The sequence below is a fragment of the Mustelus asterias genome, unplaced genomic scaffold (assembly GCF_964213995.1).
Source record: "Mustelus asterias unplaced genomic scaffold, sMusAst1.hap1.1 HAP1_SCAFFOLD_538, whole genome shotgun sequence".
Lineage (NCBI taxonomy): Eukaryota > Metazoa > Chordata > Chondrichthyes > Carcharhiniformes > Triakidae > Mustelus > Mustelus asterias.
Window position 1 is genome coordinate 121150 of NW_027590488.1, and position 16406 is coordinate 137555.

The 16406-nt window shown below is 53.9% G+C and overlaps 1 protein-coding gene across 5 annotated transcripts in view; it reads left to right on the top strand.

Annotated features, from left to right (window-relative positions):
- Positions 1 to 3911: 3911 nt before the first annotated feature.
- Positions 3912 to 16406, top strand: part of adam15 (ADAM metallopeptidase domain 15) — a 107556-nt gene continuing 95061 nt past the window's right edge. For all 5 annotated transcript variants that reach the window (XM_078204976.1, XM_078204980.1, XM_078204981.1 and 2 more), the window contains exon 1: positions 3912 to 4575. In XM_078204976.1, the coding sequence (XP_078061102.1) occupies positions 4395 to 4575 (181 nt within the window). In that variant the 5' untranslated portion in view covers positions 3912 to 4394. The remainder of the gene's footprint in view (positions 4576 to 16406) is intronic.

Below are 16406 nucleotides of genomic sequence, written 5' to 3' on the forward strand. Positions count from 1 at the left end.
GAGTGGGCCGCAATCCTGCCCGACTGCCAATAATTGGAACAAAAACTCAAACGGGAGGAAAGGTGCCCGAGGAGTAAATTTTAATCGGAAGCATTAACTGTCCTCGCTCACTGGGGAGGTCAACAAAACCATGCGGAAGTTCCCGAATGCTCGGCTGAGCTACAAATGGCTCCACTGAACCCAAAGCGCTCCCCCCTCCCCCGATGCCTTTTCCCGAAACCAACACTGGTTCAAGAGAAGCAATTATGATTTTCCGAAGTTCCTGATGTCACATCAATTGGAAAATAACTTCCGAAAATATCTCCTCACGACCAGGGGGTAGATAGAGACAGAGGAATGTTGTTTTCTGTGATATGTTCAATGTCAATGTAAATAAATGATTGATTTGATGACAAACGTGTGCCTTCGTGTCATTTGTGCGTCTTTATGTGTGCATGTTCGGTGTGTATGTTTAATTCCACGTGTAAACAAGTCAGGAGTGTGATGGAACACTCTCCACTTGCCTGGATGGGTGCGGCTCCAACAACAATCTCCACTTGCCTGGATGAGTGTCTCTCCAACAACAATCTCCACTTGCCTGGATGAGTGTCTCTCCAACAACAATCTCCACTTGCCTGGATGAGTGCGACTCCAACAACAATCTCCACTTGCCTGGATGAGTGTCTCTTCAACAACAATCTCCACTTGCCTGGATGAGTGCGGCTCCAACAACAATCTCCACTTGCCTGGATGAGTGCGACTCCCAACAACAATCTCCACTTGCCTGGATGAGTGCGGCTCCAACAACAATCTCCACTTGCCTGGATGAGTGTCTCTTCAACAACAATCTCCACTTGCCTGGATGAGTGTCTCTCCAACAACAATCTCCACTTGCCTGGATGAGTGTCTCTCCAACAACAATTTCCACTTGCCTGGATGAGTGCGACTCCAACAACAATCTCCACTTGCCTGGATGAGTGTCTCTTCAACAACAATCTCCACTTGCCTGGATGAGTGCGGCTCCAACAACAATCTCCACTTGCCTGGATGAGTGCGGCTCCAACAACAATCTCCACTTGCCTGGATGAGTGCGACTCCCAACAACAATCTCCACTTGCCTGGATGAGTGCGGCTCCAACAACAATCTCCACTTGCCTGGATGAGTGTCTCTTCAACAACAATCTCCACTTGCCTGGATGAGTGCGGCTCCAACAACAATCTCCACTTGCCTGGATGAGTGCGGCTCCAACAACAATCTCCACTTGCCTCGATGAGTGCAGCTCCAACAACACTCAAGAAGCTCGACACCATCCAGGACAAAGCAGCCCCGCTCGATCGACACGCTAACCACAAACACTCACTCCCTCCACCACCGACGCACAGCGGCAGCCGTGTGAACCATCTACAAGATGCACTGCAGCGACTCACCAAGGCTCCTTCCACAGCACCTTCCAAACCCACCACCTCTACCATCTAGAAGGACAAGGGGGGGGCAGCAGACACATGGGGAACACCCCCACCTGCAAGTTCCCCCTCCGAGCCACTCACCATCCCGACTTGGAAATATATCGGCCGTTCCTTCACTGTCGCTGGGGTCAAAATCCCAGAACTCCCTCCCTAACAGCACTGTGGGTGTACCTACCCCACACATGGGGACTGACTGATGTCCAACAACAATCCTGGAACTCCCTCCCTAACAGCACTGTGGGTGTACCTACCCCACACACGGGGACTGACTGATGTCCAATGACAATCCTGGAACTCCTTCCCTAACAGCACTGTGGGTGTACCTACCCCACACACGGGGACTGTGGTGGGTTCAAGATGGCAGCTCACCCAGCACTTTCTCAAGGGGCAAAACCACTCCTTGGTTCCACAGCCTCACACTCCTTATCGTCCAATCGCAGGGCACAGTGGGGCCACCTGACTCCTGATGTGAACCCATTGTGAGGTGAGGTGACTCGATCCAAGATGGCCGGTTTGCTGAACAGGAGGGACTGGTTGGCGCACTCAGATCCTCATCCGTGAGCTCTCCCCGGGAACCAAAGAATCCCTACATTGCAGCAAGGGACTATTCGGCCCAGCGAGCCTGCACCGACTCCCTGACAGACCATCCCACCCAGCCCTCCACCTTATCCCCATAACCCATGCATTTAGCATGGCCGATCCACCTAACCCGCACATCTTTGGACACTAAGGGGCAATTAAGCATGGCCAATCCCCCTAACCTGCACATCTTTGCACTGTAGGAGGAAACCGGAGCACCCGGAGGAAACCCACGCAGACACAAGGAGAATGTGCAGACTCTGCACAGACAGTGACCCGAGCCGGGAATCGAACCCGGGTCCCTGGCGCTGTGAGGCAGCAGTGCCACCGTGCCGCTCACTGGCGGCTGAGCAGAGTCAGGTGCATCAGTGGGACTATCACTAGGGCCCATGGGGGCTGGCTGTGATTGGCAGGAGTAAGAGCCTGAAATGACTAGGCCGGGAGGCCTGATGGTTTCTACATTGGAGAGGGCAAAGGATTAAAGAACTGGTGGAGGGGGAGGAATGGGGGGAGTGGGAAGGGCGGGGGTGTGGGTGAGTCAGGTGGGGACCCAAAACCGACCGTGGATTTCAACCGCGGGATCTTGCTGTCCGACGCTCCCAACAAACGGCCAGCAGAGGCCAAGGCGGGGATTCACTCCGGTCACGGGGTATGAGGGAGGGGTGGTTTGCGAACATCGTTAAAGCATCGCAGGGAGAAAAGGGGGGAGGAGGGTCTCGGAGTAACGTTCCCAGGGGGAGCCATGTTGGAACACCAAAGGTCTCAACTCAACATGGCTTCATTGACTGCAACAAGGCCGCAGGGCTATAGGGTGAGAGCGGGGCAGTGGCATTAGTTTGGGGATTGATACAGGGCTGTGGGGTGAGAGCGGGGCAGTGGCATTAGTTTGGGGATTGATACAGGGCTATGGGGAGAGAGCGAGGCAGTGGGATTAGTTTGGGGATTGATACAGGGCTATGGGGAGAGAGCGGGGCAGTGGGATTAGTTTGGGGATTGATACAGGGCTATGGGGAGAGAGCGGGGCAATGGGATTAGTTTGGGATTGATACAGGGCTATGGGGAGAGAGCGAGGCAGTGGGATTAGTTTGGGGATTGATACAGGGCTATGGGGAGAGAGCGGGGCAGTGGGATTAGTTTGGGGATTGATACAGGGCTATGGGGAGAGAGCGGGGCAGTGGGATTAGTTTGGGGATTGATACAGGGCTATGGGGAGAGAGCGGGGCAATGGGATTAGTTTGGGATTGATACAGGGCTATGGGGAGAGAGCGAGGCAGTGGGATTAGTTTGGGGATTGATACAGGGCTATGGGGAGAGAGCGGGGCAGTGGGATTAGTTTGGGGATTGATACTGGGCTATGGGGAGAGAGCGGGGCAGTGGGATTAGTTTGGGGATTGATACAGGGCTATGGGGAGAGAGCGGGGCAGTGGGATTAGTTTGGGGATTGATACAGGGCTATGAGGAGAGGGTGGGACAGTGGGATTAGTTTGGGGATTGATACAGGGCTATGGGGAGAGAGCGGGGCAGTGGGATTAGTTTGGGGATTGATACTGGGCTATGGGGAGAGAGCGGGGCAGTGGGATTAGTTTGGGGATTGATACAGGGCTATGAGGAGAGGGTGGGGCAGTGGGATTAGTTTGGGGATTGATACAGGGCTATGGGGAGAGAGCGGGGCAGTGGGATTAGTTTGGGGATTGATACAGGGCTATGGGGAGAGAGCGGGGCAGTGGGATCAGTTTGCGGATTGACACAGGGCTATGGGGAGAGAGCGGGGGAGGGGCAAGGGGCAGTTCGAATAATTTTCACCCTTCCACACTCTAACTGGCCAGAGTGTGGCAGCAACCTCTCTCTTTCTCTCCCTCTCTCTCTCTGTGTTCAATTGTCCTTTCTCCTGCCTCTCATTGTGTTCCAGCAGGCAATGGGTTAAGGGTGGAGAGAGAGGCGGATGGTGTCAGGGTTGGGTACACTCCGCAGGAAGCCTGGACTCTCAGTGAGAGAGAGAGAGTGAGAAATCTGAGCCAGGGTGTTCCTGAGATTAGGCAGTGTGAAAGCCATCGGAGGAGATGGGGGCAGGGAGAGAAGATTGCCCAGGTTTCTGAAAGAGGGTCGTTGTTCCCTGCAGGCTGCGTCCACAGGATTACACTCCAGGCAGAGAGAGGGAGCCTCGTAGAATTCCCCAAGCTGCCCCCTGCCCTCCCAAACATCCCGGCAGGCCGGAGACACAAGGAGAGATAGGAACCAGTGGCGAACTCCTGGGAATTGGCAGCAGCCAATAACTCTCTAATCCTCTCGTTCCGTTCCCCCCTTTCACCCCCCCTCGCCTCCCCTGCGTTGGGGGTGGGGGCGAATCTGGGGTTGGTGGGGAGGGTCTGATGTCCAGGGAGGGTCCCCCACGGGGTCCAGGCGCCCTGTCCTGGCTAGTCCTCTGGGCAGTGGTCGCTGGCACGCTCCTGCCACAGGGCAGGGGGGACGCAAGACCGGGCATCAGTGGCGCTACGAGCAGGGACGCTAGCGACTGGGGGAGCGCCCTCTCGGAGGGGGACGACCGCAGAGGTAAGAACTGGGGAGCGGGGGGGGGGGGGGGGGGGGGGGGTCTCTATGTGGGGAGTTAAGGGGCAGCAGGGAGACATTAAGTTTCAAGGTTTATTTATTAGTGTCGCAAGCAGGCTTACATTAACACCGCAATGAAGTTACTGTGAAAATCCGCCACACTCCTGTTCGGGTTACACTGAGGGAGAATTTAGCACGGCCGATACACCCTCACCTTCACGTCTTTCGGACTGTGGGAGGAAACCCATGCAGACACGGGGAGAATGTGCAGACTCCGCACAGACTGTGACCCCAAGCCGTGAATCGAACCTGGGTCCCTAGCGCTGTGAGGCAGCAGTGCTAACCACTGCGCCGCCCATTTTTTAATATCCCAAAGACTCCACACTGTCTCCCATCAAACACTCCCAGGACAGGTACAGCACGGGGTTAGACACAGAGTAAACCTCCCTCTACACTGTCCCCCATCAAACACTCCCAGGGCAGGTACAGCACGGGGTGAGATACAGAGTAAAGCTCCCTCTACACTGTCCCCATCAAACACTCCCAGGACAGGTACAGCACGGGTTAGATACAGAGTAAAGCTCCCTCTACACTGTCCCCATCAAACACTCCCAGGACAGGTACAGCACGGGGTTAGATACAGAGTAAAGCTCCCTCTACACTGTCCCCCATCAAACACTCCCAGGACAGGGACAGCACGGGGTTAGATACAGAGTAAAGCTCCCTCTACACTGTCCCCCATCAAACACTCCCAGGACACTCTGTCGAGGGCGTGATTGTAAGTTGAGGGTTCAATGATGTCTGTCTGAATTTTGCGTCTGGGTGGTTTAGTCTCGAACCCATAATTAATCACTGTTGTGACATTGACATTGCGACTTTTCCTTTTTTGGAGCTGTGGTTTGTGTAGAGGATGTTCAGGGAAATGTGTGCTTGTGGGACAGGTTAGAACTCGATGTGCGACCCCACCTCTCACACTGACCCTCCCACAGTGCGGCGCTCCCTCAGCACTGACCCTCCCACAGTGCGGCGCTCCCTCAGCACTGACCCTCCCACAGTGCGGCGCTCCCTCAGCACTGACCCTCCCACAGTGCGGCGCTCTCTCTGCACTGACCCTCCCACAGTGCGGCGCTCCCTCAGCACTGACCCTCCCACTGTGCGGCGCTCCTTCAGCACTGACCCTCCCACAGTGCGCTGCTCCCTCAGCACCGACCCTCCCACAGTGCGGCGCTCCCGCAGCACTGACCCTCCCACAGTGCGGCGCTCCCTCAGCACTGACCCTCCCACAGTGCGGCGCTCCCTCAGCACTGACCCTCCCACCGTGCGGCGCTCCCTCAGCACTGACCCTCCCACAGTGCGGTGCTCCCTCAGCACCGACCCTCCCACAGTGCGGCGCTCCCTCAGCACCGACCCTCCCACAGTGTGGCGCTCCCTCAGCACTGATCCTCCCACAGTGCGGCGCTCCCTCAGCACTGACCCTCCCACAGTGCGGCGCTCCCTCAGCACTGACCCCTCCCACAGAGGGACAGAGGGGGACAGACAGATACAGACCGAGTTTCATAAGTTTTATTTATTAGTGTCACAAGTCGGCTTACATTAACACCGCAATGAAGTTACTGTGAAAATCCCCAAGTCGCCACACTCCAGCCCCTGTTCGGGTTACACTGAGGGAGAATTTAGCACGGCCAATCCACCCTAACCAGCACGTCTTTCAGACTGTGGGAGGAAACTGGAGCACCCGGAGGAAACCCACGCAGACACGGGGAGAACGTGCAGACTCCACACAGACAGTGACCCGAGCCGGGAATCGAACCCGGGTCCCTGGCGCTGTGAGGCAGCATTGCTAACCCCACTGTACCACCCCGGAGAGAAAAGAGAGAGAGAGAGACAGAGGGAGAGAGGGAGAGACAGAGAGAGACAGAGATAGAGAGAGTGAAACAGAGAGAGAGAGACAAGGAGAGTCAGAGAGAGGCAGCCAGAGAGAGGGGCAAAGAGAGAGACAGAAAGAGGCATAGAGAGAGAAAGAGAGGAAGAATGTGACAGAGAGAGCGAGAGACAGAGTGAGAGAGAGAGATAGCGAGAGACGAGAGGGGGCGAGAGACAGGGCTAGAGAGAGAGACAGAGAGGGAGACAGACAGACAGAGACAGAGGGAGACAGAGACAGAGGGAGACAGAGAGTGAGAGAGACAGAGACACAGAGAGACAGAGACACCGAGAGAAAGAGACATGAGTGACAGAAAGAGAGAGGGACAGAGAGAGGAAGAGACAGAGAGAGAGAAAGTGAGTGAGAGAGAGAGAGACAGAGACACAGAGAGAAAGAGACACAGAGTGACAGAAAGAGAGAGGGACAGAGAGAGGGAGAGACAGAGAGAGAGAAAGTGAGTGAGAGAGGGAGAGACAGAGACACAGAGAGAAAGAGACACAGAGTGACAGAAAGAGAGAGGGACAGAGAGAGGGAGAGACAGAGAGAGAGAAAGTGAGTGAGAGAGAGAGAGACAGAGACACAGAGAGAAAGAGACACAGAGTGACAGAAAGAGAGAGGGATAGAGAGAGGGAGAGACAGAGAGAGAGAAAGTGAGTGAGAGAGAGAGAGACAGAGACACAGAGAGAAAGAGACACAGAGTGACAGAAAGAGAGGGATAGAGAGAGGGAGAGACAGAGAGAGAGAAAGTGAGTGAGAGAGAGAGAGACAGAGAGAGAGGGAGAGATTGTGTGAGGCGGGTGAGAGTTGTGTGAGATGTTAGGCGTGTTTCCTGAGTGAGATTTCTGAGTGGGGAGTTGTGAGGAAGCAGCTTGCTTGGGTTCAGCCAGTTGGAGGTTACTAATGACTGGGGGATTTATTCCGAGCGATGATCTAACTCCTCTTCCTGCGATGACTTCATGGTGAATTCGGAGGTCACTCACTCAGGCCTGACAGCGTGGCCCAGACTCCAAGAGCACATCCTGACTCCCTCCGTCCCTGCTGCCCGCGCTGGCCCAAAGCCCTGGGGCCGTTCCCTGCTCAGGGGCTGAAGGGCTCACCCCACCTCCCTGACTCAACCTCCTCGAATGGTAGGCCCCACTCCTCCCGCAGGCCTCAACTCCGCCACTCGCCCCCTCCGTCTGTGCCTCACCCGCTTCCCTCCATCCTAGCCCCCTCCCACCACACACCCACCCGCCCCCTCACAATGCCTCCGTCTGGGGTCTCTCGCCCCCTCAGAATGTTCCGGAGCCCTTCACAACCGATGGCGGCCATTTTCCCAAATGTTGACCTCTTTTGCAGTTTGGCGGGGTGTGGCCTACCGCACAGGTCGGGGATTTTCACAGTAACATCATTGCAGTGTTAGTGTAAGCCGACTTGTGACACTAATAAATAAACTTTAACTTTAATTTAAATCCGGTTAATAAAATCTGGGATTGAGAGTGAGTCTCGGTAACGGCGACTGTGACAACGATCATCGATTGTCGCAAAAATAATAAATCCATCTGGTTCACTAACGCCCCCTTTCGGGAAGGAAATCTGCTGCCCTTACCCCGGTCTGGCCTACATGGGACTCCAGAGAGACAGACAGATAGAGAGACAGATAGAGAGACAATCAGAGAGACAGACAGAGAGAGACAGACACACACACGCGCAGAGACACACATACAGAGAGACACACACAGACACACAGGTACACACACACACACAGACACACACACAGAGACACACACACACAGAGACACACACAGACATACAGGTACACACACACACACACAGACACACAGACACACACACACACAGACAGACACAGACACACACACACGCACACAGCAATCTGGTCAATTCTTAGCTGCCCCCCACTGAGGGAAACTCATAGTTGATTTTATTTGATTTATTATTGTCACATGTATTGGGATGCTGTGAAAAGTATTGTTTCTTGCGTGCTAAACAGACAAAGCATACCGTTCATAGAGTACATAGATTTGATTTATTATTGTCACATGTATTAGGATACAGTGAAAAGTATTGTTTCTTGCGCGCTATACAGACAAAGCATGCTGTTCATAGAGAAGGAAAGGACAGGGTGCAGAATGTAGTGTTACAGTCATAGCTCGGGTGTAGAGAAAGATCAACTTAGTGCGAGGTAGGTCCATTCAAAAGTCTGACAGCAGCAGGGAAGAAGCTGTTCTTGAGTCGGTTGGTACGTGGCCTCAGACTTTTGTATCTTTTTCCCGACGGAAGAAGGTGGAAGAGAGAATGTCCGGGGTGCGTGGGGTCCTTGATTATGCTGGCTGCTTTTCCCGAGGCAGTGGGAAGTGTAGACGGAGTCAATGGATGGGAGGCTGGTTTGTGTGATGGGACTGGGCTACATTCACAACCTTTTGTAGTTCCTTGTGGTCTTGGGCAGAGCAGGAGCCCATACCAAGCTGTGATACAACCAGAAAGAATGCTTTCTATGGGGCATCTGTAAAAGTTGGTGAGAGTCGTAGCTGACATGCCGAATTTCCTTAGTCTCCTGAGAAAGTAGAGGTGTTGGTGGGACTTTCTTAACTATAGTGTCGGCATGGGGGGGGCCAGGACAGGTTGTTGGTGATCTGGACACCTAAAAACTTGAAGCTCTTGACCATTTCTACTTCGTCCCCGTTGATGTAGACAGGGGCGTGTTCTCCATTATGCTTCCTGGAGTCGATGACCATCTCCTTCATTTTCTCACTCACTTCCCTGTTGTGACTTGAATTCTGGGGCAAATTCAAGGGGCATTTAAGGCTGGGCAGTCTAAATCCAACCTCCAAAACTCTTCACAGCTAAAAAAAAGCCCCATGTTACCTCCCAGGAGAGAAAAAAAGCATTTTGGGCCAGGATCTAGTTTCCCTGTATTTTTCCTTCGAACACCATCCCAACTCTGACCCCCATTCCCTCCCCGTCGTCTCTGGATGCGTTTCTCTGAAGTTTGAGGCCTACTGAGCCATTTGAGGCCCTAATCCAGAGATTCGGGCCTACATTGCAGGCTTTCACTACTCCCAGTGTACGGGACTAAATTAGCATGCTCCCACGAGTAAAAGAGCAGCGTGGGGGGGGGGGGGGGGGGCGGTGGGGGGCGAATAGGGTTATTGGGAGTTCTTTCTCTGGTTCCCTGGGTCAATATTTATCCCTGAATTAGTCTGACTGAGAAAATAGACGACAAGATTGGTCAGTCATGAATCCGATTGGCTATCTCGGCCTGTACAAAATGGCTGCTGGATTGGCCTGGACAGAACATTCCGCAGAATACTGTGGACAATAGCTTCCGACCCCATCAGCTCTCCATCGAGAACCCTGCCCATTTTCCCAGAGATTGTCAACCCCATCTCGGCTGATCGGTTGTGGAAACCCTCGCCCAGTTAGCGCCAGATTCGAAAATTCCGAATCTCTCCCGGGTGCTTCACCTCATAATCCCATCCTGAAACTCCCCTCCAGCCCCTATACCCCCTCCCTATCTCTGCAACCTCCTCCAGCCCCGACACCCCCTCCCTATCTCTGCAACCTCCTCCAGCCCCGACACCCCCTCCCTATCTCTGCAACCTCCTCCAGCCCCGACACCCCCTCCCTATCTCTGCAACCTCCTCCAGCCCCGACACCCCCTCCCTATCTCTGCAACCTCCTCCAGCCCCGACACCCCCTCCCTATCTCTGCAACCTCCTCCAGCCCCGACACCCCCTCCCTCTCTCTGTAACCTCCTCCAGCCCCCTACACCCCCTCCCTATCTCTGTAACATCCTCCAGCCCCTACACCCCCTCCCTATCTCTGTAACCCCCTCCAGCCCCTACACCCCCTCCCTATCTCTGCAACCACCTCCAGCCCCTACACCCCCTCGCTATCTCTGTAACATCCTCCAGCCCCGACACCCCCTCCCTATCTCTGCAACCTCCTCCAGCCCCGACACCCCCTCCCTCTCTCTGTAACCTCCTCCAGCCCCTACACCCCCTCGCTATCTCTGTAACATCCTCCAGCCCCGACACCCCCTCCCTCTCTCTGTAACCTCCTCCAGCCCCTACACCCCCTCGCTATCTCTGTAACCTCCTCCAGCCCCTACACCCCCCTCCCTATCTCTGTAACCTCCTCCAGCCCCGACACCCCCTCCCTCTCTCTGTAACCTCCTCCAGCCCCTACACCCCCTCGCTAACTCTGTAACATCCTCCAGCCCCTACACCCCCTCCCTATCTCTGTAACCTCCTCCAGCCCCTACGACCCTCCGAGATCTCTGCGCTCCTCCAATTCCGGCCTCTTGAGCATCCCCTGATTCCCATCGCTCCGCCATTGGCGGCCGTGCCTTCAGCTGCCTGGGGGGGCCCTAAACTCTGGAATTCCCTCCCTAAACCTCTCCACCTCTGTCTCTGTCTCTCTCTTTCTCCCTCTTTCTCTGTCTCTCTCTCGCTCTACTTTAACACACCTTCCGTGCTTGAGATTTTGCTTGCCTATCCCTCCTATCTCCCGGTATCTCTCGGGGTCAGATTCTGATTGGATGCTCTCTGGCTGCCCCACAGAAAGGGATGCCGTGCAAGAGGCGCTGATTGGAAAACGGCTAATGTTACGCCGCTGTTTAAAAAAGGAAGGAGACAAAAGGCGGGTAACTATAGGCCGGTCAGCTTAACGTCTGTAGTAGGGAAAATGCTGGAATCCATTATTAAAGAGGAGATAGCAGGGCATCTGGATAGAAATAGTTCGATCAATCAGACGCAGCATGGATTCATGAGGGGAAAGTCGTGCTTGACGAACATGTTGGATTTTTATGAAGATGTGACTAGGGCGGTTGATGGAGGAGAACCGGTGGATGCGGTGTTTTTGGATTTCCAAAAGGCGTTTGATAAGGTGCCCCATAAAAGGCTGCTGAAGAAGATTAGGGCACACGGAGTTGGGGGTAGTGTGTTAAAGTGGATTGGGGACTGGCTATCCGACAGGAAGCAAAGAGTCGGAATAAATGGGTGTTTTTCCGGTTGGAGGAAGGTAACTAGTGGCGTGCCGCAGGGATCGGTACTCGGGCCGCAACTATTTAAGATTTATACAGATGATCTGGAGGAGGGGACGGAGTGTAGGGTAACGAAGTTTGCAGACGACACAAAGATAAGTGGAAAAGTGAATCGTGTGGAGGACGGAGAAGATCTGCAGAGAGATTTGGACAGGCTGAGTGAGTGGGCGAGGATATGGCAAATGGAGTATAACGTTGATAAATGCGAGGTTATACACTTTGGAGGAAATAATAACAAATGGGATTGCTATCTCAATGGAAACAAATTAAAACATGGGTTCAGGGCAGCTATGTAGATGCAGTGTGTTGAAAGGTTCAGGGCAGCTATGTAGATGCAGTGTGTAGGGTTCGGGGCAGCTATGTAGATGCAGTGTGTAGGGTTCGGGGCAGCTATGTAGATGCAGTGTGTAGGGTTCGGGGCAGCTATGTAGATGCAGTGTGTAGGGTTCGGGGCAGCTATGTAGATGCAGTGTGTAGGGTTCGGGGCAGCTATGTAGATGCAGTGTGTTGTAGGGTTCAGGGCAGCTATGTAGATGCAGTGTGTTGTAGGGTTCGGGGCAGCTATGTAGATGCAGTGTGTAGGGTTCGGGGCAGCTATGTAGATGCAGTGTGTTGTAGGGTTCGGGGCAGCTATGTAGATGCAGTGTGTAGGGTTCGGGGCAGCTATGTAGATGCAGTGTGTAGGGTTCGGGGCAGCTATGTAGATGCAGTGTGTAGGGTTCGGGGCAGCTATGTAGATGCAGTGTGTAGGGTTCAGGGCAGCTATGTAGATGCAGTGTGTTGTAGGGTTCGGGGCAGCTATGTAGATGCAGTGTGTAGGGTTCGGGGCAGCTATGTAGATGCAGTGTGTAGGGTTCGGGGCAGCTATGTAGATGCAGTGTGTAGGGTTCGGGGCAGCTATGTAGATGCAGTGTGTTGTAGGGTTCGGGGCAGCTATGTAGATGCAGTGTGTAGGGTTCAGGGCAGCTATGTAGATGCAGTGTGTAGGGTTCGGGGCAGCTATGTAGATGCAGTGTGTAGGGTTCAGGGCAGCTATGTAGATGCAGTGTGTTGTAGGGTTCGGGGCAGCTATGTAGATGCAGTGTGTAGGGTTCGGGGCAGCTATGTAGATGCAGTGTGTTGTAGGGTTCGGGGCAGCTATGTAGATGCAGTGTGTAGGGTTCAGGGCAGCTATGTAGATGCAGTGTGTAGGGTTCGGGGCAGCTATGTAGATGCAGTGTGTAGGGTTCGGGGCAGCTATGTAGATGCAGTGTGTTGTAGGGTTCGGGGCAGCTATGTAGATGCAGTGTGTTGTAGGGTTCGGGGCAGCTATGTAGATGCAGTGTTGTAGGGTTCGGGGCAGCTATGTAGATGCAGTGTGTTGTAGGGTTCGGGGCAGCTATGTAGATGCAGTGTGTAGGGTTCGGGGCAGCTATGTAGATGCAGTGTGTAGAGTTCAGGGCAGCTATGTAGATGCAGTGTGTAGGGTTCGGGGCAGCTATGTAGATGCAGTGTGTAGGGTTCAGGGCAGCTATGTAGATGCAGTGTGTAGGGTTCGGGGCAGCTATGTAGATGCAGTGTGTAGGGTTCGGGGCAGCTATGTAGATGCAGTGTGTAGGGTTCGGGGCAGCTATGTAGATGCAGTGTGTAGGGTTCGGGGCAGCTATGTAGATGCAGTGTGTAGGGTTCGGGGCAGCTATGTAGATGCAGTGTGTAGAGTTCAGGGCAGCTATGTAGATGCAGTGTGTAGGGTTCAGGGCAGCTATGTAGATGCAGTGTGTTGTAGGGTTCAGGGCAGCTATGTAGATGCAGTGTTGTAGGGTTCAGGGCAGCTATGTAGATGCAGTGTGTAGGGTTCGGGGCAGCTATGTAGATGCAGTGTGTTGTAGGGTTCGGGGCAGCTATGTAGATGCAGTGTGTAGGGTTCGGGGCAGCTATGTAGATGCAGTGTGTTGTAGGGTTCGGGGCAGCTATGTAGATGCAGTGTGTAGGGTTCGGGGCAGCTATGTAGATGCAGTGTGTTGTAGGGTTCGGGGCAGCTATGTAGATGCAGTGTGTAGGGTTCAGGGCAGCTATGTAGATGCAGTGTGTTGTAGGGTTCGGGGCAGCTATGTAGATGCAGTGTGTAGGGTTCAGGGCAGCTATGTAGATGCAGTGTGTAGGGTTCGGGGCAGCTATGTAGATGCAGTGTGTTGTAGGGTTCGGGGCAGCTATGTAGATGCAGTGTGTTGTAGGGTTCGGGGCAGCTATGTAGATGCAGTGTGTAGGGTTCGGGGCAGCTATGTAGATGCAGTGTGTTGTAGGGTTCGGGGCAGCTATGTAGATGCAGTGTGTTGTAGGGTTCGGGGCAGCTATGTAGATGCAGTGTGTTGTAGGGTTCGGGGCAGCTATGTAGATGCAGTGTGTAGGGTTCGGGGCAGCTATGTAGCTGCAGTGTGTAGGGTTCGGGGCAGCTATGTAGATGCAGTGTGTTGTAGGGTTCAGGGCAGCTATGTAGATGCAGTGTGTAGGGTTCGGGGCAGCTATGTAGATGCAGTGTGTTGTAGGGTTCGGGGCAGCTATGTAGATGCAGTGTGTAGGGTTCAGGGCAGCTATGTAGATGCAGTGTGTAGGGTTCAGGGCAGCTATGTAGATGCAGTGTGTTGTAGGGTTCGGGGCAGCTATGTAGATGCAGTGTGTAGGGTTCGGGGCAGCTATGTAGATGCAGTGTGTAGGGTTCAGGGCAGCTATGTAGATGCAGTGTGTAGGGTTCAGGGCAGCTATGTAGATGCAGTGTGTTGTAGGGTTCGGGGCAGCTATGTAGATGCAGTGTGTAGGGTTCAGGGCAGCTATGTAGATGCAGTGTGTAGGGTTCGGGGCAGCTATGTAGATGCAGTGTGTTGTAGGGTTCGGGGCAGCTGTGTAGATGCAGTGTGTAGGGTTCAGGGCAGCTATGTAGATGCAGTGTGTAGGGTTCGGGGCAGCTATGTAGATGCAGTGTGTAGGGTTCGGGGCAGCTATGTAGATGCAGTGTGTTGTAGGGTTCGGGGCAGCTATGTAGATGCAGTGTGTAGGGTTCAGGGCAGCTGTGTAGATGCAGTGTGTTGTAGGGTTCGGGGCAGCTATGTAGATGCAGTGTGTAGGGTTCGGGGCAGCTATGTAGATGCAGTGTGTAGGGTTCAGGGCAGCTATGTAGATGCAGTGTGTAGGGTTCAGGGCAGCTATGTAGATGCAGTGTGTAGGGTTCGGGGCAGCTATGTAGATGCAGTGTGTAGGGTTCAGGGCAGCTATGTAGATGCAGTGTGTAGGGTTCGGGGCAGCTATGTAGATGCAGTGTGTTGTAGGGTTCGGGGCAGCTATGTAGATGCAGTGTGCAGGGTTCAGGGCAGCTATGTAGATGCAGTGTGTTGTAGGGTTCGGGGCAGCTATGTAGATGCAGTGTGTAGGGTTCGGGGCAGCTATGTAGATGCAGTGTGTAGGGTTTGGGGCAGCTATGTAGATGCAGTGTGTAGGGTTCGGGGCAGCTATGTAGATGCAGTGTGTTGTAGGGTTCGGGGCAGCTATGTAGATGCAGTGTGTAGGGTTCGGGGCAGCTATGTAGATGCAGTGTGTTGTAGGGTTCGGGGCAGCTATGTAGATGCAGTGTGTTGTAGGGTTCGGGGCAGCTATGTAGATGCAGTGTGTAGGGTTCGGGGCAGCTATGTAGATGCAGTGTGTAGGGTTCGGGGCAGCTATGTAGATGCAGTGTGTAGGGTTCGGGGCAGCTATGTAGATGCAGTGTGTAGGGTTCGGGGCAGCTATGTAGATGCAGTGTGTAGGGTTCGGGGCAGCTATGTAGATGCAGTGTGTTGTAGGGTTCGGGGCAGCTATGTAGATGCAGTGTGTAGGGTTCGGGGCAGCTATGTAGATGCAGTGTGTTGTAGGGTTCGGGGCAGCTATGTAGATGCAGTGTGTAGGGTTCGGGGCAGCTATGTAGATGCAGTGTGTTGTAGGGTTCCGGGCAGCTATGTAGATGCAGTGTGTAGGGTTCGGGGCAGCTATGTAGATGCAGTGTGTTGTAGGGTTCGGGGCAGCTATGTAGATGCAGTGTGTAGGGTTCGGGGCAGCTATGTAGATGCAGTGTGTTGTAGGGTTCGGGGCAGCTATGTAGATGCAGTGTGTAGGGTTCGGGGCAGCTATGTAGATGCAGTGTGTTGTAGGGTTCCGGGCAGCGATGTAGATGCAGTGTGTAGGGTTCGGGGCAGCTATGTAGATGCAGTGTGTTGTAGGGTTCGGGGCAGTTATGTAGATGCAGTGTGTAGGGTTCGGGGCAGCTATGTAGATGCAGTGTGTTGTAGGGTTCGGGGCAGTTATGTAGATGCAGTGTGTAGGGTTCGGGGCAGCTATGTAGATGCAGTGTGTAGGGTTCGGGGCAGCTATGTAGATGCAGTGTGTAGGGTTCGGGGCAGCTATGTAGATGCAGTGGTTGTAGGGTTCGGGGCAGCTATGTAGATGCAGTGTGTAGGGTTTGGGGCAGCTATGTAGATGCAGTGTGTAGGGTTCGGGGCAGCTATGTAGATGCAGTGTGTAGGGTTCAGGGCAGCTATGTAGATGCAGTGTGTAGGGTTCGGGGCAGCTATGTAGATGCAGTGTGTAGGGTTCAGGGCAGCTATGTAGATGCAGTGTGTAGGGTTCAGGGCAGCTATGTAGATGCAGTGTGTAGGGTTCAGGGCAGCTATGTAGATGCAGTGTGTAGGGTTCGGGGCAGCTATGTAGATGCAGTGTGTAGGGTTCAGGGCAGCTATGTAGATGCAGTGTGTAGGGTTCGGGGCAGCTATGTAGATGCAGTGTGTAGGGTTCAGGGCAGCTATGTAGATGCAGTGTGTAGGGTTCAGGGCAGCCTATGTAGATGCAGTGTGTAGGGTTCGGGGC